Genomic DNA, 25,309 nt, shown 5'->3' with positions numbered 1-25,309 from the left:
ACTGCTTCTCTGTAATACAAAAGTTATATTTAAGTACTTAAGGCTATAGGCTATGCATGCTTTGAAAGGCAACTTAGTTCACTTGGCAGTTCACAAACAGTGTTGTTCACTAAACATAGTTTTTGAGCGAGTTTTTTCCACTTTTGGTCTGGTTCAATCAGAAGTTTGAAATCGATTGGGCACTGCAAAAGCTGGCGAGCTTGTATTTATGTACAAACTTCTCAATGCAAAATAAACTGCAATTTTGTATCATCTGAACTTTTATTGTTTTGGTATGGTACGTCAGTAACATAATTATATTACACAGTTAAACTTTCTTTGCAAAAAGTCTGGTTGTAGGCTATGCATCAGTTGAGCAAAAAAGCAAAGTGATGTGTGCTCAAACGTAAGGAAAGATCTTAGTGTAGTGACATGACAGTCTGAGACGTACCTCAATCTTAATATGCACATTATGATTTAGTATAAAGCAACATATCACACCTACTTAAAAATATGTGCAATAGACAGACTAGCCTACAATATGATGATAAAAATGATTAAACACTTGCAAAGCAAAGCCTTTAAATCAATCAAGGGGTTAAAAATAATTCTGCTACCTTACTAAAATGATCTCTTCCCCCAAGTAAACTCGACGCTTTTTTATATAAAAAAAATCAAAAAAATCTGATTTAAATCAAAAAAATCCGATTTAAATCAAAAAAATCCGATTTTTTGGATTTTTTTAAAAAAATTATGATTTTTTCCAACCCTGGTCACATTTTTTGTTGTATTCAATTTCTTTTCCACATATTAAGCATAGGCTACAGATGCGCCAATAGTATTTGTATGGAATGCAACTTAGGTAAATCCTTTGCTTTCACCTAACATCAGTTTTTTGATCAGTGTATGGCTACTCTCATAGAAAATGCATGCTGTTGGTGCTGAAATGCATGCTGCCACAGGTTGCCGACCACTCAGGGTTGGTTGGGTAAAACCTGTGGGAAGTTTTTCCCAGTTTCCCCCAGGGAAAACTGGGGAAACCCTTAAAACTTCTAAATGTGTTGTTTGTGGAGTTTCTTATGCAATATAATGACTAACCCTAACCCAGCTGTTTAGCTGTTATCTCATGACGTTTTCCATCTAAATTGCATCAATATTTTACTTAGATAAAATAGATAAAGCTCCGGATCATCACAGAGTGATATTTCAGGTTTTTCTTTTGACACTTTCTCAATGCGTACTGACTCACTGTCTGCTGGCAGTACCAAACTACCAATAGTAATTTCTTCCAGCACTTTGCCGGAAAGCAGTAGAGGTCGTCCACATAGCCTTGCCAGTCCGAGTCCCTCAGTGGTAAGCACTTTCCTAAAACGCTTCCTCCCACAGAAAAAAAGAAAAGCTTCAAAACGATGTCTAGTGTGCTACTCTCATGGAAGGAGAAAAGTGAGAAGAAAAATGAAGGAGAAAATGTTGATCAGTTTCAAAAATGTATGACTTTGTCTGCAGATGAGCAAGAAACTTCACACAACTTTGTTTTTGAAAAAGATGACAATTTCATTCTCGTACTGGCAGGATATGAAACTAAGGATATATCTATTTTTCCAAACATCTCTTTTATCAAATGAATGAAAAAATTGTCACCACTTAAATATTGGCAATACATAAAAAAAGTTGCAAACAATGAGCCAGTAAAGAAATTTTGTTCATTGATGATGGCAATATCATCTTGCCCACCATCCAGTGCTGGAATAGAACGCTTGTTCAGTAGCAGGGCTTCAATCCATACAAAGCAAAGAAATAAACTGTGCAATGAGAGGGTTGTTGCCAAATTAGTACATGTTTAATTGTTTATAGACACTTTGGATGGAAAGTATCTGAAACCCCAGGTGAAGAGCTGTTCAATCTGGACAGTGAATACTGTTGACATGTTATCAATGAGTGAGATTAAGAGCTATCAATGAGTGAGATTAAGAGCTATCAATGAGTTAGATTATACCGGCTCTTAATCTTTTCTTTCTTTGGCTTTTGTTGTTCAATGTTTACAATTTTGTTCGCTGACTGCATGTTAGGCACAGGGGAGCAATCGGAGCTTTTGTCTTGATAACATACTGGTATGTTCAATTTGTTCATCTATGTAAACTAATGATTGAATCTATCTATTATTAGATATTAGTAAATCACAGTATTTTTCTTTTTTTGTAGGATGAGCACAGGAAATCTTATAGGTTCATTCAAAATATGATGGTAATAAACATTAACTATGAGGAGTAATCATTATTTCATTCACATTTGCAAATTTTAACAACTCAAGTTTTTCCCAGTTTACTTCCAGTTTCCCCCAAAAGGTTTTTCCCAGTTTCCCCCAGGGTTTTACCCTGGTAAAACTAAAGTGGGGGAAACCTCCTTGGCCAACCCTGCGACCACTAGTTTAAGGAATCATGTAATTTCCAAAAATACTAATTTTTGTTTTTAGCCACCAAATCACAGTATTTATGAACAACAGTGAGTTTAAGCCACATTCAGTTTTACGATTTCTAAATGTGAAATCGTTATTGACAATTTACATTAAACTCATAAAATCAGTGTTTTGATAATGCCACAAACACCCAAATAGAAGTACCATACCAATAACTTCAACAAAGATAAATTAGAAAGTTTATATTCCTAAATTCCAGAAATGAAATTCAATATCTGGTTGTGTGTTGGAAGACCTTATTTGATTAATTAGTTGTTATCAAACCAAGAGCTTGCAAGATGCGGGCCATATATTTGTAGCTGTCTGCAGGTGTAACTACTACTTGTATGTGTGTGTTTTTTGCTAACACACTGGTCAACTGTTCTTGCGAATTTGAAACTGATTTGAGATAATTTTTTGGCAATAAATTTGCCTTCAGATTGCTTCAATCACATCAGAATTTTAAAATTATCACAAAGCATTGTCACCTTCTTTGTTAACGTTTTGCATCAAATCACAAAAGTTAGAGCAGCACTGTGGCCAATATGCTTATTTTTTTAAAGCAAGAATAGGCTTTCTCTACTAGCCTCTAGTCTAGGTAACATTGACTCCTTAGAATGATAAAGGAGTATATATATGTTTGGGCCCACTGGCTTAAACAGCAAGCTAGATGGTTAGTTATACATATGGTTGCAAGTGATACACCTCTGCATCACCCAAGAGGCTGGGCTCATCAGTATTGCATCTCACTCCTGGGAGTCTTTTTTTTGTGTTCCACTAAAACTAATTCTATTACTTAAATTTCAGAATATCATGGCACTTCAGTACATTTTATTCTTATAATATAAATTGCATATTTTGCTGTAATTAAGCTACCGTATTGGTTCTGTCATGGCTGCGATTGAAAGACAAAATTTACTTCGGGATGGGAGTTTATCATCCAATAGTGATGAAATGCAAATGGATGAAGATTCTGCTGCTTCATTGCTACAATCTGTTAAAGAGCAGGAACAGCAGTTTGCTCTGCTTACTAAAGAAATAGAAGAAGAAAGAAGAAATGTAGCCCAACAATTAAATGATGACCAACACAGCCAACAAGTAAGCCGGTTATAAACATATGATGCAGAATTTTGAAAAAGTGATATTTTCTAAGATTTAAAAAATGTCTTCCATTTAAGTAGGCAAATAATGTTTATTGTTCATGTCACATTTACATACTGGCTGGGTTTTTTTTTGCTGAGACTTTTCGGTGATTTGTCCGAAATGACTTTTAAAAATTCGGTCATTTTTTGTTTATTTTGGTCATTTTTTTCTGATGAAAATATGTCCTTTCTAATAGTTGATACAAACCAAAATTTGTACTTCCTGATTAGCTACAACATTAAGTTTCGCTGAGAAACGTTGTTGTGTTTTATCTGAGAAAAGGTAGAACAGACAAACGTTTCTTCAACGTTCATCAGCGAAAATCAACCTTGCAATTTTTTTCAGACCGAATTGACTATATTTTTTTCGGACATTTTGCTAAAAATCGGTCAATGACCGAAAAAAAAACCCAGCATACTGGTATCATTCTCTCTATAATGGAGATTTTGAAGCAAGCATTGAAAGATTTAAAACCATGTACATTTGAGCTGCAAATATTAAACACATTATAAAGTATGAGGTCTTGAGAGCTAAGTGGAGCAAAGTAACTTAAACAGTATTCGGTCCACTTACTTTTAGGGTGAGATACACTTGGCTTAGGTAAATTTAATACTGTAATGTATATATACATTAATTTACAGGTAGTTACTAGTTATGAAGTGGTGCTAAAAAAATTATTCAATTTGGATAGAAATCTAAGCTTCTGATTGCTTCCTTCTAATGCAGCTCAAACAAAAGTATTACAATGTATTATGTCGCTTGTCACAACTATCTTTGCATTTATTTGTTCTTCAGCGATACATGATCGTCTTGTAAACAATGAACTTAGGCCTATGTTTAACACTGAACAGTGAAAACACTAAAATTGTGTATGCTTTGCCTACTCACAGAAAAATTCAGGAAATGCAATATTTCATAATTCGAGCACATGCTGTCTGGTGACAACGTTTAAATTGTAGCATCACATTTCACTAATACAAAGATTTTTGCATACTAGAAGATTTCATTTCAACATTGTGTTTTTGTGAATATAGGTAATACAATTGGTGACAACGCTTAAATTAGCATCGCAAACATCAACAGTCATCAAATCGAGCTATCCACAAGTGATTCTGCATTGTTGCTGTAGGTGTTAGCATTTTTTAATGCCAACACCCACAGCAACAATGTAGAATCACTTGTATATTGTATAATATTACCTATATTCTCAATAAACACAATGTTGGAGTGAAATGTGATGTTACAATTTAAATTTTGTCACCAGAAAGCATGCTCATTGCTCAAATTATGAAATATATACTGCATTTCCTGAATTTTTAATGGTATTCAATCATGGAATTTGAGTTTGGTCTATTATATGTCAGCTATGTCCATTGTTCAACAGTCAACTGCAGTTCACCTTTCAAAAAGTTTTACTGTTCATATTTAAAAAGTAAAGCTTTGGTAGAGAATTCAAAGAAAATGAAGGGGTGTACCAGGAGCTACATGTACTTGAGATGTTAACTGTTATTTTTTTATTCACTTTGGTAGAGAGTTTGCATTTTTGAACCATAGACAAGCAAAACAAAGTAACCTTAGCGGGTTTAACATTATGTAATGTATTACACACAAAACAAAATATCTAACATAATGAATCAAACGCACGTACGTGTCAAAAACGTTTGATTCATTATGTTAGATATTTTGTTTTGTATGTAATAAATTATGTTAAAACCCACTAAGGTAACTTTGTTTTGCTTGTCTAAATGTCTATGATTTAAAAAGTATTTGGCTAATATTAAATAACATACTGATTTCGGTAGAAATAGTTCAAAGACTGGCATGTATATTGTTTGATATGTTAAAATATGTTTGATTTAACTTTATGCCTGAACATGTCTGAAGAAATTACGTTAGCAAACTGTTTCAACAGTTAACTGGTGGCATTGTTTACTAATTTTTATTCATTTGTGAGGCTGTTTTCTGGCTTGATTTTATAGACACCACTAGAAATAGTGGTGTTGGATTGTGGAATGGCCAGGTTAGGTTTGATCGTATTCACGTGATGAACTGATGAGTTCTGGAATGAATTATATGTGTTTATCTTATTGCTGGGTCTGCTGTTTTGCATTCATCAAATGCTGGCATTTGGTCTTATTGCTTTCTTATTTTCTATTGCATCTGCAGATAGTTTTTAGCTTAGACAAGCAGTTAAGTATGTCGTATCCAGATACTGCTGTTGAAGTCAATATTAAAACTGAAAAGGAACTGTCTAGAAAAAAGAAAAACGGAAAGACATTCTTAAAATAGAGGACACAGCTCGCTGGTTCTGTATTATATAGATAGAATTGAACTATTTTCTGAAGGTTTGCTCAGTAAACTTATTTTTTGCTCTTGTACGCAAACATCTAAATCTTTGGTGAAGCAGACGAACTGCATATAATTATCTCTAAATGGTTCTTTGAAGTGGCGACGTAATCTGTTGTGGAAACACAACCCTTCTTTTTGACTTTGCATAATTGCGCGAGTTGTTTTTCGGCTTACCTTATCCAGGAAACACATCATCTTACCCTAAACATCCTGAATAAACTTAGCAACTAAATTTAAGTATTTCTTGATTATTTCAGCGCTCCAATAAGTTTGAGTAAAGGAAATATAAACATTTTGTTTGGAAATAGACATCCTTAAAACTAAAAGAAGCAGCAGGCGTAAAATAAAGTGACACCACCCTTTGTTTTCATGGTAGATAAACCGTATAAATTGGCAGGAAAATGGCAGCCATCATTCATTTAGAAGTTTGATTTAGTAGTTGTAGCACCAAAGAACAGCCTAGCTCTTGGAATCCTTGTAAACTAGCACTCAAGCAGTATAAGTGCTTCCGTGAGTATCAAAAATGAAATTAAAACGAGAAAATGAGCATGTGAACACGATAACATGCGACAAAGTACCACTTGATTTAGGTGCAGTTTCTTTAAGCGTAGTTCCGTCGCCACCAAGTAAAAGAAAGCCTTACATTCACCCTGCAAAGTTAAACTTATTTGAAAACAACTTGTTGCACAAATGGGGCTGGGAGAGCTGCAGTTTGGACGACCATGCAGTGTCATCCCTTGAAGGAAGTGTCAACGAAGCTTTCACCACAGATGAGGAGGTAGTTATCTGTCTTCTCTACTTTTTTTCATGAACAAAACAGTGTTAATTATTTTCACGTGTACCATACATCCTGTAGCTGTAGTTTATGCAACGCACATCGTTGAGTGAGGAAGCTTGTTTTTTAGGATTATGATAGCAATGCGGACACGAACACATTCCACAATAATCCGAATGGGGACATTGTAACAGAGACTTTCTCCAGAAAAGAAAACTACAGCGACCCAAAGGAAGAAACGGAAGTTATTATAGACGAAAACGGAATGTCAAAAACCGTAACGGTAAACATTTTCTTGAAACTATATCTTGTTGCATTCATTTACCCTGTGTTAATGATTAATTATTTATTAAAATAAAATTAAAACAAAATTATTTCGCTTTGACGCAAAACTTCTTGCCTTGACTTCGTTCTAAAGTAAACTAGATTTATTTTCGTTGTCAAATCGAAATGGTGACGAAGCGCACGAGAATCTCCGAACACAGAAAACAGCCTAGTTTAAAGTGGGTGGCCCTTTTGCTCTACGCTCTGTTCGAATAATTAAATATTATTCATAATTAAACTGTTCAAGACTAAAATGTAGCTTTTGTTTCATTTCAAATCGCCTTTCATGAAGTAAAATTTTATTGTCGTTTTGAACATTCTTCATTATTATTTTGTGATTTTTTACTTCTGCCGCCAACAGGCTACAGACTTTCGTTCAAAAGTTCGTAAAGGATGTTTTTCTTCATAACTTCAGGTTTTTGACTTATATACGCCATTTCAAAGCTGTAGGCATAGGAAAACATATGATCTAATCATGACACAAACTGTAGTTACCTGTGATTTTCACAATTTATCATGATAAACATGTAAGTATACTACTTATCTAAGTATGGTACTGAGTGTTTTCATCAGTCAACGCATTGATGTAATGCCGTAGGGTAGTTTTCTTGGAATTATTTAACGACATGATCTCGCTGGAACTAATGCTGCTATTACTGCTCAGTGCTCAGCCTGCTGTTCAAAATCTTTATCTAATATGGCAAAGTTTTCAATTTCTTCTGTATTACGCAATAATATCATGTTATTTTTCGAATATTATCCAGTGATGGCTAGTTTGTTACGATCCATCTTGACAAAAGTTTTCAATTGCAAACTATTTAACGTCTGGAGACGTTAAAATGATGTAAAAAAACAAAAAAGTAATTTTGCTCGTTGGGACCTCTCAAAGTAATATTCACTCTTTCACAATGACAACATACAGAAGCGAATCGTCACGAAAACTGTGACAGAGAAGAGAGTTCGTCGAGTGGAAGACCAAGGCAGCTTGCCAAGAAATAACCATTCAGAACCCAGGTTTGAGATTTGTTATGGGATAAAAATCGCAGTTGCCGTATGTTTGCCTCCTTTGAACAAATTTCTAAAACTGAGACAGTGGAAAATTTCTTGAACAACTTTGATGCATCAAGCAAATCAAAACTTATGATCATTTAGAAAACCTTGCTATTAATATGTTCGACTATCAAGACTTTCTGAACGATTAGACATATATTTTTGTTGGCCTGAAAGCGAACCCATCAATACGTTACGGTACTGTAAGTGTAAGAAACCACATAAATTTGATGACTGCCTTATGGCAGTTGTACATTGTGTGCATTTTTTATGTTTGGGTTGTTGCTGTTTCAAAATCTTGCTTTGCAAATTTGGAATGGGGAAGGCTTCATTCGCTCCCGCCTAAGTCTTGGTAATGAAGTAGTTGGTTTTAATCAATGTGAAACGATTTAAACTCTCTGATTCGCACAGTTGCCCAGTAGTTGGCATTTGTTTGTTTAGCCTTGCTTGTCATATTCCTTATTTTCAAATTTTTCTTCTGCATCAGACGTGGTTCGCGTTCCAGTTCAAGTGATTCCGAGAGACCGTATAACTCGATTCAACCAAGCCACAATCATAGGTACAGTCCTGTTGAGGATGAGACAAGAGGCCTCTTGCAAAGGAGGTGGGTTGAAACTGTTAACAATGTCACCATTTAAATTATTATTGTCATCAGGGATAAATTAAAGTTGGATTTGAAACATTGTTTCTGCAGTTACGTTAAGTCTTGTGCGTTTTGCTTGTTTCTCTATATAATACAATAGATCCCCAATTAGTTGATTTTGTTTAAAGACACGTACAAAGCGATAATTTGTGTCCAAGTTGTTACGAATTTTCTTTTAACAAGGGATTAAATGTTTACAGTTAAAGCACAACTGTAATGCTGCGTGCAGCCAATCAACAAAATCCGTCGTTTCTACATTAAATCAAAGTGCACAGACGTTAAATTAATATAAAAAGGGCGGTTTTTACTACATGGGCACATTGGGCAGTCTCGTTTTGCATTTGTTTGAAAACAACTGATATCTTGCTTTGAACTTTTATTCAAAACGTTTATTCGTAAATACTCCAGATCCTCAGAAAGTAGTTCCTCGAGCAGAGGTGGAGCAAGAAAGCCTTCCGGATACAGTCTTCCTCAGCCTTCCCGCGGCGGCATGGGATCAACCGATGAAGTCCGCAAGCGGACACAGCCAGAAAAGTTCCAGCCTGAGGGCTACGGACTGGAAGATGACAGGTAAGATCCTGGGACGCAGCGATCTGCATTATTTGGTTTTGTGTTGTTCAAACATCTTCAGACGTTGAATCAATGTAGAGAGCACAGATTTTCTATCTTAAATTGACGTTGCAGGCACAGTGACTACAACGACGATCTCGACCAATATGGTTTGGAACCAAACTCTTACATGGAGGAAGAAAGAAGAAAAAGCATTTCTTCCTCTTCAGTTGAGAGCGATTCTTCTCGGAGGTGAGTCTACACTGATATGACTTTTTTGCGTTAATTTTGCATCTGTTTTTGTCGCTATAACATTAAGTCGTGTTCTTTTCCGCATTGAGTACCAAACGCGTGATATTTCAAACGTATGTTCGACTCTTCGATTCACTGCAAGTAATAAGTACGTGCCAGTCTGATAAAATATTTTTTCCATTATAAGCAAAGCTTCACTTTTTGCTTTGATTTCACCGCCAAACTGCATTGAAACAAGGTACAAGACAAAACAATCTTGAACCTGTCTTGATATGAACTTGGAAATGATACTAAATGACAAATCGCTTTGTTGCAATTACACCTTATCTGGACTGGGCTGCGGGGCATATAGGGGGTTTTAAGTGGTCCAACGTCTAGAGTTCCAAGAACATGATATCTGGCAATATCGCATTCAATGAAGAACCACGCAATCTTTTTGGTTACGTGCTGTAAGCCATCCAGCAAATCAATCATTTTTCGCATTGACAGGCGTTGAATCAATGTAAAAAATGATTGATTTGCTTACCGGCTTGGTCTGTAACATTGCAACAAGCCTGAGACTGCTTTCCCGTACTCAGATACAACGAACAGTTAGACGGCCTGCCTACCGCCGCCCCACGAGTTGCGCCGAAAAGCCACACTGGAAGAGCCCCATTGGCCATGCAAGAGGCAGGCAGCCGGGCAAGCCTGGACAGGTTAGTCTAGCCTAGAAATGTTCCAATCAAGTATATGCAGCTCTGCGTGTTTAGGAGTTCTTCATTTTTGGCATGATGTGAAAATTCAGTGTGATTCATGAACAAGGGATTGTTTCCAAGAGTAGAGTTTGGTTTGGTCTTTATAACTAAGGTTGGTTTTCATCAGCTAGCAATAATACAACTTTGCTGTGAATTACAAATTGATTGTGCAACGACTTCTAACGAGGTATATTCAACCTTTTCGACTACGTTGTGCCAGCTAGTTCCTTGTCGCTTTTGGGTCCGCAAAAATCGCATTTTTGCTAGTTTGATCAAGGATCGTATGAGAACAACGTTGTCGTTTATCGGGCACGTTTGAGATGTCATGTGCTTCTGGAAGAACGATTTGCGTAAACACGTTTTCTATCAATACATTTCACATCGCACTGAATACGTTGTGAATTGTATTTCACATTGAAATTTGTAAATCTTATGTTTTGGATATGTCCATTGTCCATTGTCCACTTGAGAAAAACGTCGATACCAACAGACATGTCAGCCTTATCAAGTGATGCGTGGAATTGAAATTTCGATGACTTGGAATGACTATTTGCTTTGGCCAAACTTTAACGTGACTAAAATTGGAACCAGACGCAATGTTGAACAGTCTGTCTGAAATTAAATTTGAACAAAAGGTAGCAAGTCCAATTGTAAAGCTCATTTGGAAATATACAAAACTCATTTTGTTATGATGAAAGAAGTCGCCAACATAATATCGTTATTACGATGCACGTGTATGCGTGAACTAAGTATTGCTATCGAGGATGAACCAGACTACACCAAATCTCCCGCTGTCTGGCAGCTTGCTTCCAGGTGAACATGAACAAGCTATGCTTGGGTTAGAAAATACTATGTTTCTAATTGTTTTTGATGATGACTTTGTTGGTGTCAGAAGTTTAGAGTTGCGGTATCGCGTTACACCGGTTGACGAAAGGCGTCGGCGTTGAAGAAAGCCAGGAATTATCATCGTGTGATATTTAGGCATCTATTATTGGTTGATGGTGCCATGGCAGTTTACTAAATACTAAATTTTTGCTTCAGAGCAGTTTCGAAAAGTGAATGCGGGCATCAAAAAGTGCGGCATCGATATTCCAAATCTTCACAGATCGCAAATAAAATTACTTTGGATTTGAAATCGTGGCATTCTTCGATCATATATTGTTTATGAATCGTCCAGCTTGGCCCACGTGTCGTAAAACAGCTTTGTAGTAGTGAGAATATCTTTGATTGCTTTTCTATGATGACGTATGATATTACTCATTGAGGCGTGTCCTTGTTTTGCTGCCCACTCCCTGTTGAATAAGTTTGAGTGACGACAAGAAATCCTGTGGCTGAACAAGCACCCTGTCTAGTAACATCCTTTTTTTTATTGATTCAACGTTTGTAGGCGTTGAATCATTGTAATAGGTTGAGTTTTGCTACTGGGACTCAGACAGAGGAGAGGTGGAGCAAGTAAATTTGCTATGATCACTTGTCTTGTTTCATTACTGAATAAAAGAAATCAAAGATGGTTGTTTATTGGTTGAATAAATCAGATTTCTCGTCGTCGTGTGAGCCTTTGGGGCCGAGGGTCTATCCTTTTACCACCCCAGACTCACGATGTTCCCGGACTACACTGGAGTGCTTAGGTTAAGCTGAAAACATTCGACCACGGCCTACTACTTCCGTGGGTCACGGTTCGACTCTCAAAACTATTTGTAAAATATTGAATAAATGTATATGCTCTGTTTCATTGATCGAGTTTTGCGCTTGAATTGTTATGAAAACATCTCTAAAACTATGCCTGCGAGTGATCGTTGCAATGCAAAGTGCAAACTTTATTTTCAAAAGAAGCTTGCGAAATTGGCGCTCGCCATTTTCCCTCGCTTTGTCACGGTTGAGTGGCCTCATTTTTTTCTTCACGTATGCGCCAGTTGAACACTGTAGGTACGTGCTGTTCTATTTGAGCGTCTGCGCCTGCTAATGATTCCCGTCTTGATTCAGCGATCTTTGCATTGAATTGTTAAAGGTCAATTTCGCTTTGTGTGTTTTTGGTTTAGTGAGATTCAACAAAGGTGACACTGGTTATGGTTGAGTGCGCTATTTGCTGGGCTTCACCATGATCTTTTTATACGACAAAAGTTCAGATGAATTGGTAATACGCCTTTCAAACTTAATGAAACACAAAGTCTTTTTTGACGACCCGTAATACTGTTGCGATTTGAGGCACGAGTTGATGTCTTTCGCATTAATGACAAGGATAGGAACGTAAACCAGTCGGTGAAAGTTTCTTTTTTTTCAACGTTGCTGAAACGATGTAAAAACAGCAACTTCTGCTTTCTGGGAATTTCCAAAATGCAGTTTTTATTTTTTTTAGCAATTCCACCAAATAGACGTGTTTCGTGTTAAAAAACTATATCAGTTTTAAAGTAGACTCCCAGGGAGCGTCTAATTTGCTCTCCATGTTGTCTTTGCCCGAAGCTAAGCAGTAAGCAAGCAGCTATCTTCTCGAGTGTTTTAAACCGAATGTTCTGTGGCAATCATGATTTAATTGCTTAACTTCATTTCAACATAAATCTGATGCAAAACGAGCGGAGAGTGAACTTTGGTTAAAACTCACTTTTCTAATTAGTCTTTTGACTTCTAATTGTGATGGATATGTACCAATTAGAATAAAATGTTTGAAGCACTCAGTTGGCAAAATCAATTCTTTTTCACATACAACCTCTGTAGACGTGAAATGTGTGTAAAAAAGGCTGATTTGCCACTCAGGACGATTTTCTAAATTCATTAATGTTCAAATATCAATAATCATAATCAATCTTGATCTATATGTCACTTGCACATCTGCCGGAAGACATTGAAATGTGTCATGTCCTTGTGAGTTGTACCGGTCAAGCGAGTACCGCCCAGACAGCAAATCAACCGTTTTTTACATTGATTCAACGTCTGCACACCTCAAAGGTGTGCCGTCTGCACACCTCAAAGGTGTGCAGACGTTGAATAAATGTAAAAAACGGTTGATTTGCTGTCTGGGCGTGATGCTCAAGCTGGGCATTATTATGCGGTTATCGTACTTTGTTAGCGGAAATGTGTTGCAATTAATGTGATGAATGGCTTCGATGGTTTCAGTCAAACTGGACGCCGGCTGCTGCCTGGGATGACGTAGCCGTAGACCAAAAGGGCAACATCAATTGTAGAAAGACATGTAAATAATACTAAATACCACTGCGTTTGCAACAACGGGTCTGCTACTATTCGGTGAGTCCGATTCGGTGAGTCCGATTCGGTGAGTCTGATTCGGTGAGTTACTAACTTCTAACCCCTAACCCAATTCCCTAACCCCTAACCCTAAAACGGCAATGATAGTTAGGCTATGGTACCAGATAATTTAAAAAAAAAATTGAAAAAATCCCCCGTTAAGGGATCGGACTCACCGAATCGGACTCACCGAATCGGACTCACCGAAACGGGCCATTCCGTGCAACAACACTTGAACACTTAAATTTACTAAAACGGTATCTTCATGACTGGTTGTGGTTTTTACTTTTTTCATGTAGAAGAGAAATTGTAACTTGTGTAACGCCATAGTCCTGCTGTGGGCAGGGTAATGTTATTGTTATAGTCTTGGTGCCACAGGTGGCCCCCACTTGTTTTAACCCGCCCTTTATAAGGTAACAGGAAAATTCAAAGCTTTGAAATCGGTAATAACTGCAGGATCATCTTGTGCAGTCAATATGTAAAGCCGTAGCCATGGTGAAGCTTACAAAATGTAAAACCGAAGTGCAGAGTTTGGCTAGAATTTTTTCAGAGAAGGAAGTAGATTAAAAATAGACTTTGTTGGAAAGTTTTGACTACTAGTGTCGCGAACGTGAGGTTTTAACCAGTTCCTTTGGAAATGCTTCTATGCAAAAATAAGTCGACATTTTTTTCAGCAAGATTAGCCGCCCAGGTCTTGCTTACAATATAGGCTTGCGTACCTTTTTATCCTGAATCTTTTGAAACTGCGTAGGTTTCTGCATGTGCCACAATCTTTTTGACAAGTTTTGGTGTGCCGAGAGCCGTGAAAGTTTAAGAACCAATGATGTAGATTGTTCACTCATGCTTTGGTTAATAGAAAACTTTGTTACTAATATAATTTATTCTCTTTCGTTTGCTTGACCTCACGATTGGCCATCACACAATCACAATGTCTACTTGGTTTGTGTTGCTTTCTAAACGTAATGATACGTTTAAATGACGTTGAATTTGGAGCATTTTTTATTGTGTCTTGAACCGATCCTTTTTAGCACATAGTTAACAAGCTCTCGGTCTTGCCAAAACAAACAGTCGCCTTTTCCAACGGCAACTAGTGTATGTGTGATTGTGTGGTGTATCATTGCCTTTGTATACCACTTGCCAATGTGAAGCATCAAGCTATCTCCAATGTCTTTGCTTTCAATTTGAAAAAAAAAGATGTCTGGTACTAATCATACCTTTATGATCGGTCATCTGTGTAGATTGCTCGTAACCTTTCCTTTCCCGCTTTTCAAGCTTACCTTCAATGGAAATTCTTCTACCTATTCTTGCGTGAAATAATAGCAGAGTTCTGGGACCTAATGACGCGGTGATTTTGTTGTCGCAGTGTTCTGTAATCGAGTTGTTGCAATAAGAAATTGGAATTTTCTTGCGTTGCTATTCGTATCAAATGTTCCTTGAAAGGTGTGTACTGGTGAAAAAGCGTATTTTGTCTGTGTGTTTCGATGTAGTTTCTCGCTTAACTTGTCTGAAACAAATGCTTCGTTTCTGGATCTAATTGTCTGTTTTTGTAATAAACTTGTGCGTTAAACATGCACTGCAATTAACGAAGTATTCGGTGAATTGACAAAGTAACAAAGCTCAATGACTGATAAACTTACGGTATATGCAGTAGTTTCCCAACCAGGAAATCAATGTAAAAAGGACCAATATTCCGTTTGGGTGAAACTATCTTTTCTAAACCCTATTACCAATTGTCTTGAAAAGTCGTTTTATTTCTTGTTCAGACTTGGGCCTGAATGGCAAGGCCCTTCCCTTGAGGAAGTGATCAAGATGCTTTCTTACAACATGCCGGTCGTGCAACAGAATGCCGCAGGATATCTGCAGCACCTTTGTTTCAACGACGACAAAATAAAGGCAGATGTGAAGACCCTTGGTAAATATGCATTTTCTGGATACCTCCGTGTTGTTTTTACAATTTTTACTCGTAGTGTATACTGTACTAATTGTACTTAATATGTACTGTACTTAAGATTTAAGAAAAGTTAAATCTATTGCTAAGTTTCATGTTTTTTTTATGTTGTTTGGTGCGTTTTAGTGATTTCTAATGCAAGTAACCTACTAAGTCAAACCATTGTCATTACTCTGTAGTTTACATTCGAAGTCAATACACGTCTGCTCAACAATACACTGCCATCTATGATTCAAGCTTGTGTGAAACCTTATCTTACAATCATTGTCACAACATGTGGAACAAAGGGAAAGTATCGATTAGGAGAAGACCATTGTTTGACCGGTTCAATATAACCGGCGTGTTTTTCAGCCTTAGCAATGCGCAACAATCCACGGAAGGAACATGTGAACAACATTTAATTACTTTTCAGGTGGCATTCCGCCTCTGATCAAGCTGCTGGACCACGGGCATCCCCAAGTGGAACACAACGCCTGTGGTGCTTTGAAGAATCTTTGCCACGGATCGAAGAATGACAAGAATAAAATCGAAATCAAGAAACACGAAGGCGTGCCTGCTGTTGTGAAGCTCATACGGTCCACGAAGGACATAGAGACCAGGGAGCAAGCGACAGGTAATATGCTTCAGCATTGGCTTACATCTCACACAGCTAAATCCGTCATTTTTATATTGATTCAATGTAAAAACGACGGATTTGCTGTGCGGGATAGTGTTCTCCTCAAGTTGATATTTTCTCATTGCTTCACGTTCAACCTGTAGTCTTTGGGTTCGGTGACTTCCCGGTTTCACTTGTTTTGTCGTTAAAGTGTATAGCAACCATATACGTATTACATGTGCTGTTGTATAGGGTCTGCTACTATTCGGTGTCCGATTCGGTGAGTCCAATTCGGTAAGTCCGATTCGGTGAGTCCGATTCGGTGAGTTCCTAACCTCTAACCCCTAACCCTAAAACGGCAATGATAATTAGGCTACGGTACCCGATAATTTAAAAAAAAATTGAAAAAAATCCCCGTTAAGGGATCGGACTCACCGAATCGGACTCACCGAAACGGGCCATTCCGTGTTGTATAGGCTATACAAATACATATTACATGACACATTATTTCGTCTTGCTCTTCTTCAAAACGGATGTCTTTCGTTTATAGCTCATCCTATCCTCTTCAAAGCCAGGATGACATGATGTAATGTTATAATGTTTACTTAATTTTATTGTAGTTAATAAAATCAGCCAAGTTTAATGATAGAGCTTTCGTCGCCATAAAGGCGGCTTCTTCAGTATCTTAATTAAATAGAAATTGCTGATGGAGCTTTTCAGTACCTTTTCAAGTTTCCTTTGTAGGCAAAGCTACTGTAGTGACCTGCTCCATACCCAGAAGATGGTTGGTGCAAACACGTTGTAGCTTTTAAAACTAGAAAAAAAAAACAGAAATAATGCAAGAAAAGTTTGTATTAGGGAAATTATGAAATAGCCATAAATTACGAATTAAGTGCCTGCGTTTCATGTCTTCACAACTTGCAAACCACTTTGTTGGTTAACTCCGCTCTTAAGTATGGATAGCTGTTGTCATAGTAACGTTTGACCAATGTTTTGCTATCAGGAACACTATGGAACCTTTCCGCTCACCCGGAACTGAAAGGGCAGGCCATAGAACTTGGACTTGAACCCCTGACAAACCATATCATTATACCGTACGCTAACACAGTGTCAACACAAGACAGCAAGCCTAAAGATGCGGCGATGGTGGATGTCTTCACTAACTCTGCAGGCGTTGTAAGGTAAGGTGGTTCGCTGATTAATTATTACACCAGTAAGACATTTTACTGTGATAAGACCTTAAATACCCCGCATACCTTCATGGCTACTACTGCTGCCCTAAGGCGAGGAACCACATTCCCAGCCATCAAGTTGGTCTTTTTACATTGCTTGAACGTCTGCAGACGTTGAATTGTTGTGGTAAAGCACTGATTTGCTAGTCTGGTTCAAGTATGTAAACAATTCACAACATGCGTTGTTTTTTTTTTATTTAGAAATCTCAGTTCCACTGACAGTCAAGAAAATCGTCGAAAGCTTCGAGAATGTGAAGGCTTGCTGCTCGCTCTTATCACCGTCTTACAAGCCAACAAGGAAAAGGGCGATGTTGACAGCAAGGTAAGATATTTACATTTCAACCGCTGTTTGCTATTAATTCCAAACTTGGTAACTGGTGTTATTCCTCATTTAGTTATCTTACGAAAACCTGCAAATTTTACATGGTTACACCGTTGAGTGATGTTAGTCGTATGAACTGCGGCTTCTGCTGCGAGTGTTTGTTGCTTGAGTTCAAGACTAAACCCATATCGTGCGACAGTGCACGGAAAACTGCATGTGCGTCTTGCGGAACCTCGCTTTCAAGTTGCAAGAGGAGACGCCTGACAGCAACAACCTCTACATGCCTGACAAGCCTAAGGGTGCTGACGATGACAAGTCGAATACGTCATGCTTTGGAAAGAAAAACAAAGGTTGGTACTTTACTCAGATAACTGTGGGCTGTTTCCTGTGCAATTTTTATTCTAGAAAAATCTAGGTTAAATTAGTTTCTCTCAGAAACTTTGTAGCTTCCCAATGTTCGGAGGATTGACTTATGTTAAGGTCTGAACAGCGTGTTGTTGTGCCAAGGTATTTTGCCGGTACTGAATTGTTTTGCAACGTTTGCTTCCATATTTGCGCATTAATGCCAATAGAGGTGAAAAACTCGACATTTGGAAAAGTGTAAGTGAACACCATGCAGTCAGCTGCAGCAAGAGAATATATTATTCAAATTTTTCATACAAGCAATTTTATTTTTGCTCATCTAACTTGGTGTATCCCTCCGCTGTGTTGTATTAATTATGTCGTTTCAAAAGTTTAGATTGAACTTTCTTTTTTAACCTAATGCTGTTAGGTTCGCGGTTCGCTGTGGTTACTGCGATTTTTCCCGAGCTTTCGCACATGACTAGCGAACTGTGTTCCGAGAGCTCATGAACAAGCAGAAGCAATGTACCTGTGTAGCATCACATAGAAAAAAAGTTCAATCTGCACTCGTGAAATAATCAGCAATCATGCTTCTAAAAGTAAAACTCAGTGTGTTATTTTGTCGTGTGTATAGTATACCCTTGCTCATTTTTCTAACTTCCAATTATTTGTTGTTCAGAGTCACAGCCTGAAGCTGTGGAGGAAATTCCTCCAGACAATCCCGATGCCGAGAACGCCGAGTTGCTATGGCAACCGGGGGTTCCCCGTCTCTGCGTGGCGCTGCTGCAGGATTGTCACCGCCAGGAGATCATTGAAGCTGCACTCGGGGCCTTGCAGAACCTCACCAGCGGCACATGGAAGGTGAACGGTGTTGGTAACATGCGATTTTTTCACGAACGTAAATCGTGATAAATAACTGTGCGGGTACTTGCAGTCTGACGCCACGGTCTTAACGCTGATGAACCGCCCCGATAGCTCAATTGGTTAGCGCGTCACTTCTGGAACGAAGAAACTTCAAGATCAACAGCGGCGCTGGTTCGACTCTCGGGGTGTGCGCTTGAGCAACGCACGTTAAGGACTGCTCTCCATTCAGCGGCATCTAATGGATGGAATAATTCACCAGCTACAAGACTTCAACAATCGGAAACTTCACTCTGTCAATCTCGGTGAGCGGACCTGCGTCAGTGGTTCAAAGCCTCTACAAGTATGCGAAACTGCCAGGATTAAGCTCTGCAAGAAGCTTTCCCAGTCCGAGGATAAAGATTCAATCAATCAAACAGTTTAGCTTTCCTCTATGTTCTTGGAATCTGTAATTATTTCCTGGAGGAAAGCTCATCTCGATCCTCATTTAGTGTCCTTCGTGTTGTTTTTTTACGGGCGTCTTTTGCTCGGACGCATCACCGCAATCCTAACGATTCCGGCATTGACAAGCTTATTTTTGTTATGTATTTTGCTTTTAGATGTAGTATAGTTGGCTAACATATATCTTAACGTTCCACTATGCTGCATAGCCAAGTGGTGAAAACCCTGATACAACGCTCTGAGGGGCGCCGGTTCGACGCCGCTCAGGCACATGTGTCTTTGTCAATACACTTCCAGGCATGATTATAGATGGAAACAAAGATTGGGTCCCTTCATCTAATCTGATTTTTAACTACCAGGCGTAAGTTTGGATTCGAAAAAAAATCCACTATCACATTTTCAAATGTACCTGTAAATCATTCCGCTGCTTGTAAAGTTTTAAGAATGGTGCAGTTTCTCAGCGTTATAATTATCGTTATCCTACAGTGGGCCCTCTACGCCCGGGCGGCGGTGAGAAAAGAGAAGGGTCTTCCTGTCATCATCGACCGGTTACGAACTGATAACGACCAGATTGTACGAGTTGGCACCACTGCTCTTACCAACATGGCGGAAGACTTCAAGAACAAAGAACTTATTGGTGAGTCACTTGAACTTCAGCGGTTCATGACACGTGTAAGTATAAATTTATAAACTTTTAGGATTTTAGCATTTTTGATTATGCAGAAAATCTCAGCAGGTGCTGAATCAATGTAAAAGAATGCTTTATTAGGTAGAAAGACTTTAAAGCTATTAGTCTGATGTTTATCGAATGCGCATGTTTGTTATGTAACCATGCAAAAATTTATTTAAAAAGTTCTTTCATGAAATGAAATTAATCACATATATCCTGTGCTTTAAATTGTTGGGACGCTGCATCTTGTAAAATACCACACCCAATTACCTATGAATTTGAACAGAATGGTCATAAAATCCCCGTTTATGCCCCAACTCTTGTCAGCTGCATCGGTTAGCAAAGGTTTCTGTCTGGGCTGTGAAGTAGTTGCTGCAGCGTTTCTGGTTTGATTCTTAACATCCAGCCCAATCAATGAGGGCATTTGTTTGATTGAGATGAGAACAATTGAATCGATTCAACATCTGCAAACTGAATCAATGCAAAATGACAGGTTTTGCTGTCTGAGCATCTATGAACCGCATAAATTAATTTAAAAATTTGCCACAAGAAATCTTTAACACATAGTGTAATCTTGTTTTATCATCTATTGTATTAAAAATGTAAATACAAATCTTCAGGTAAGTTTGCCATGAAAGACCTTGTGTACAAACTTCCCGGCGGGACCGATCCAAATGTGAGGCATTCAGACAAAACCGTCATAGCCATCCTCAACACCATTCGAATACTAGTCGAGAAGAGTCCGGAGAACGTTAGGCACCTTCGTGACGCTGGAGGCATGGAGAGGATCACTACCGTCAACAACACTAGGTGAGGCTGTGCTGCGGTTGCATCAATGTTTTGGTTTGTGTATACGAAGTAATTCTAAGCTAGCAAAACCTACCCTTTTTGCATTGATTCAATGTATGCAGAAATGTGGGATGGCGTTGACTTTCCAATTATGCATACCTGGTTCGACTCCCGGCTTCAGCTGGTTGTTGAAAAACACCGCTCACCGCCCAGGGTGTAATAAATCGGGTGAGCGTAGTTGCTGAAGAAAAGGCGGCCGAAAGAAAGGAACCGGCCACCCTACTCTCCTTAGTGCCGAAGGCTTAGTACAATGAGAACCTTATCTTCTCATCCCCGACACTTGAATCAAGTATGGGACGATCTTACCTACGTCTGCAGGCGTTGAATCGATGCAAATATAGCGAGTTTTGTTAGCTGGGAAGAGATTTTTATTTGGCCTATTGTGCTTTGATTATTACACGATTTTGACCGATGCATGTTTCACCCGCAGAGAGCAAGGTAGGTTTCAGCCAAGAGTGGTGAAGTCAGCCGGGCAGGTACTGCAAGCCATCTGGTCCAACAAAGAAACGCGGTCACTGCTCAAGAAGGACGGGTGGAATAAGAACCACTTTACACCAACAGTCACCATGGATACTCTCCCGAGAAAGTAAGCGTCGTCTTGATATCGTAAAATCATCTTACATCATACGCGCTGTTGCTTTGACATTTCATGCTTCTCTTTCCCAATGAGGATCTTGTTATTTTCGCTTTTATATACCAGTGTGGTTTTACGGGCGTTTGTAATGCTCTAATCAACTTTTTGTCGTTTCTGAAATAAAAGAGAACGCAGCAAAGATGGATTGGTTAAACTTGTGTTAGACGATCTGTTTATGATAGTTTTCAATGCAACTTATCACAATTGAAGCGTTCTATAGTTACTCTAGCTTGGTGAAATTTCTTTTTTTAACTGAAATATTTAATTTTACGTTGATTCAACGTTCATAAATGTGTTTCAATGGGCATTATTGTCACTGCAAGCAACAAATAAATCAATTCCTGATCTTTTTCTCCAGCTCCGGAGCCACGAGCAGCCGAGTCCATGAGGATCCCAGGAGTTCATCTTCAGGAGGGAGAAGAGCTCAAAGGCTTGCCAGTGCGGACGAGGTGAGAAAATACCTAAATATCGATTGTTTTTCCCAACATTAATTAAACGTTTACATACGTTCATTCAACGAAATGTGCCGATATCGTCTGCCCACTTGATTAGAATGATCTGTCGATTTTGAATTAAGGTCGAATAAGTGCAATGTACCCCGCTGTGCTTCTGTACGGCTGCACCGACACTGTCTGCTCTGTAAAACGCCGAGAGCAACGCATATGTGCGATCGATACATCTCTATATAAAATGATACATTTGTTGTCTATGACGTTTAGGTGGAGATGACGTCACAAAACCCAGCCGCTTCAAGTTCTTCCCATGCTGATGCTGCTGCAGCTGATTCATACGTGTGAGGTTGAGCAAGACAGAAAAATTGCGTCTTTTTATCGTTGATTCATCGTCTGGCGAATCAGTGATTAAAAGATTGGCTTTTCTCCGAGTGCTTCGGCCAAGAAGATTCCAATGACTGAATTTGCAATCGTTCCATTCCGCAAGCTCTCTATAAAGTAGCCTAGATCCAAACTGCGGCTAACCAAAGATTACTTTGTCAAGACATTTATCTCTAGCAAAACCCTTTTTACATCAATTCTACGTCTACTGGTGTTAAAAAGGAATGATTATCTGGCGGGATTGTTACATTTAACTTCTTGACTTGTACAATCGGAAACACCAGGGTTTCCAAACTTTTTTTCTGATATTTACACCAAACTGAATATCTTTTCAATGGCTTCGCTGGTGGAACACTTTGTGATGATGCTACGTTGATTTTCGGTTACGAATTTATTGTTTTTACATTAAGAATTTCCGATTTGTGATGTACGTTTTGTAGAGTGATCTCTATTTTGATAAATCGTGTTTCGCCTTTTTCTAATCACCTACAGTTTAATTCCCAGTCAGCCAATCAGTTTCTTTCAGCGTTTGCACACGTTCAATCAATGTCAAAAAGAAGTGGTTTGCTGACTGTAATTGCCGTGCTTGCATAAGGAATCATTGAACCGTGACACAAAAAGGCCTGCGACGTGACGTTGTTGCAAAAACTTAAACGCAATCAAGCGTTTGATTTTATGAGCCGCCTTTTTGAAAGTTTTGTGCATTTTTTACTTGACATGGCGCGGAAAAGTATAATTTTTCGCATCTTTCTATAATCAGTTTTTTGGGCGTCGCTAGACGTTAAATTAATGTCAAAAGTACAATAGCGTGTACCAAATTGCCTTTGCTTTTTTATGCCCGTAGACGCAGCAATCATATATATCAAGCTTTTTTGTATAACCGTTACGTCATGGATGATGTCATTGTGTTGTTTTATTATATCTTATTCATGTCAGACTATGTCGACCAGCGTTGATGTTGGTCCTGGGAAAATAAGCTTGTGGATGATTTACGATTGCGATAAGTTAATACTGAATCAATGTAACAAGATACGATTTTTATGCGTATGAATGAATCATATGGTGCTTTTCTTATTCTAATTTTCCTGATAATAATTTGTATATTTTGTTATTTTTTAAGCGACTTGTTATTTTTTCTTGTGAGCGACCATGTTGAGGTGGCTCCTTCACAAACTTCGCTCTTCCAATATCGTTGAAACGTCACTTGCTGGAAGATGACGTAATTCCCAGATACCAAATCAGTTGCATGTTACTTTGATTCAACGTCTGTAGACGTTGAATCGTAAAAAATAACTAATTGTGTTTGTTAACCATAGATACCACATTCCACTTTTTACCAGCATTGTGACGTCAGACTGACTTGTTTCTAATGTCACATTAACGCACAGTAGAGACACTAGTTGTACAGTAGTTAGTTTTCAACTTAGTAGTTGAGTTAGTTGTTTTACGTCATTGTCCTTGGTAACAAAACTTCCTCGTAGTCAAACACTGGTGGACAGCCATCAAAAGTATTGCCTGAAATGAAAACTGGATGATAATAAGCTGTGTTGATTTCTTGTGGCGATACAAGTAAATACTTTCCAGTTAATTACATTGTAAATTTGAAGCCGTGATGCGGCTTGAATTTGAAGCATAGTGCGAATATCCCAGTCACAAAAGGGATTCTCAAATTCAATTCAAGAGTAGCTCATAAGTGTAGAATGGTTTGCGGTCATCTAAAAAGTTGTCTTACAAAGCAGATTTTTTGATAGATTGTAACGTTTTTCCTGTTTTTAGTTTTGTCCATTCTTTGTTCGTTCAAGTTCAGTTGACAAATTGCCAATCTTTTACATTGATCTAACCTTTTTCAATGTAAAACGTTTACAATTCGTACAGTTGCGGACTTTTCTAAATTTAATCTTAAACTAAAACTGGCTTTTTTTCATTCAACTAAAAGGTTTATCACGACTAAAACTATCCAGACAGCAACATCCATACATTGAATTAACGTCTACAGACGTTGAATCAATGTAAAAATGATGGATTTTGCTTTCTGGATAAATACTAACTGCAGTGAAGCTCACTGCTACACATCCAAAAATTACCTTTTTGTGGACTGTTTTAGCATTGTTTCTCACCGCTATGCTTATAAAAATAAAACCGTTATAATCTAATTCAAAGTCCATCCGAAACCAAGTTCTTGGAGTGATATTTTTTTGTTGAAATAGCATAGCCCAGACAGGAAAATCCATCACTTTTACATTGATTCAACGTCTGCAGACGTTGAATCAATATAAAACGACCGATTTTGCTGTCTGGGAGACGTCATGGAGGTCGTGGACTACACTTTAAGGCAGTGTGTGATAGGTGCACTGCATCAACTTTTAATATAAACGACTTGGTGGCTGCTATTTGTTCATACGCAGGGCCGTTGAGAGGATATTTTGGGCACCAAATCAAGACATCTATGAGAAAAACGCTTTGTATCCAACGAATAGAATACCGTACGCTGCGGTTTCTTCATGTTCCCGGCCCTAAAATTATCCCGTTAATTTAGTTATCTGTCAATGCTACTGTTCCCTCGACGCGGTGGAAACAATTTCCACTAAACGCGATTATCATGCAATGGTGGTTCAACTTTCAGAAGGGGCTGAGTGACGCGCTCTCCGTTCAGTGGATGAAGTAACTTGCAGATGGATGACGATCCTTTTTTTTCGCGCAACGCTCAGAGTTTAAAATGGATACCACTACACCTTGCAGTTGCAGATTTACAATTTTCCATATTAAATCAATATGTTGCCTAACTCATCATTAATGCGTCCGCTCCGGGAGCCGTCCACACACCCGAACAATCAGCAAGCACACTATACGTACATGGAAGATACCTACCAGGGAGGCGAGGGACTTACTCTGACCAAAGGTTATTGACTGCCTCAAACTCATCTACCTGTCTCAACTTTCCTCTCGCTGATGTTGGAGCAGACTAGGAGGTGGCGGGTCAAGCTGGAGAACTAGTGCGTTTTGATAGAGAATTGGGGAGGGACGGTTAAAGATTTCTCGCTGCATTCACTCTTCCGGCATCTGGCCGTTTCATATGAGTGAGAGGGACG

At 38.4% G+C, this 25,309-nt stretch overlaps 1 protein-coding gene across 2 annotated transcripts; it reads left to right on the top strand.

Moving 5' to 3' along the window:
- Nucleotides 1-3,297: 3,297 nt before the first annotated feature.
- LOC145787803 (catenin delta-2-like) lies at nucleotides 3,298-24,389 on the top strand. 2 transcript variants are annotated; one of them, XM_082599630.1, is made up of 19 exons: nucleotides 3,298-3,524; nucleotides 5,036-5,046; nucleotides 6,832-6,984; nucleotides 7,948-8,039; nucleotides 8,563-8,679; nucleotides 9,127-9,288; nucleotides 9,403-9,519; nucleotides 10,098-10,214; nucleotides 15,257-15,405; nucleotides 15,854-16,054; nucleotides 17,040-17,217; nucleotides 17,470-17,590; nucleotides 17,790-17,940; nucleotides 18,612-18,793; nucleotides 19,721-19,871; nucleotides 20,525-20,714; nucleotides 21,184-21,339; nucleotides 21,746-21,836; nucleotides 22,107-24,389. In XM_082599630.1, exons 1-19 carry the CDS (start codon nucleotides 3,326-3,328, stop codon nucleotides 22,182-22,184), a joined length of 2,616 nt encoding a protein of 871 aa, XP_082455756.1. In that variant the 5' UTR covers nucleotides 3,298-3,325; the 3' UTR covers nucleotides 22,185-24,389. The 2 variants fall into 2 exon arrangements, with proteins under 2 accessions (XP_082455756.1, XP_082455755.1); XM_082599629.1 differs by lacking the exon at nucleotides 5,036-5,046 and having other exon boundaries at nucleotides 3,298-3,532.
- Nucleotides 24,390-25,309: the final 920 nt, after the last annotated feature.

This window comes from Aplidium turbinatum, chromosome 18, assembly GCF_918807975.1.
Source record: "Aplidium turbinatum chromosome 18, kaAplTurb1.1, whole genome shotgun sequence".
Lineage (NCBI taxonomy): Eukaryota > Metazoa > Chordata > Ascidiacea > Aplousobranchia > Polyclinidae > Aplidium > Aplidium turbinatum.
The sequence above is the reverse complement of the archived record's forward strand: the minus strand, read 5'-3'. Positions and strand labels throughout refer to the sequence as shown.

Coding starts and splice junctions, on each gene's coding strand:
- LOC145787803 (XM_082599630.1), top strand. CDS start 3,326: ATGGCTGCGATTGAAAGACAAAATTTACTTCGGGATGGGAGTTTATCA. Junction 15,406..15,853: donor GGCAGATGTGAAGACCCTTG/GTAAATATGCAT, acceptor ATTACTTTTCAG/GTGGCATTCCGCCTCTGATC. Junction 21,340..21,745: donor ATGGATACTCTCCCGAGAAA/GTAAGCGTCGTC, acceptor CTTTTTCTCCAG/CTCCGGAGCCACGAGCAGCC.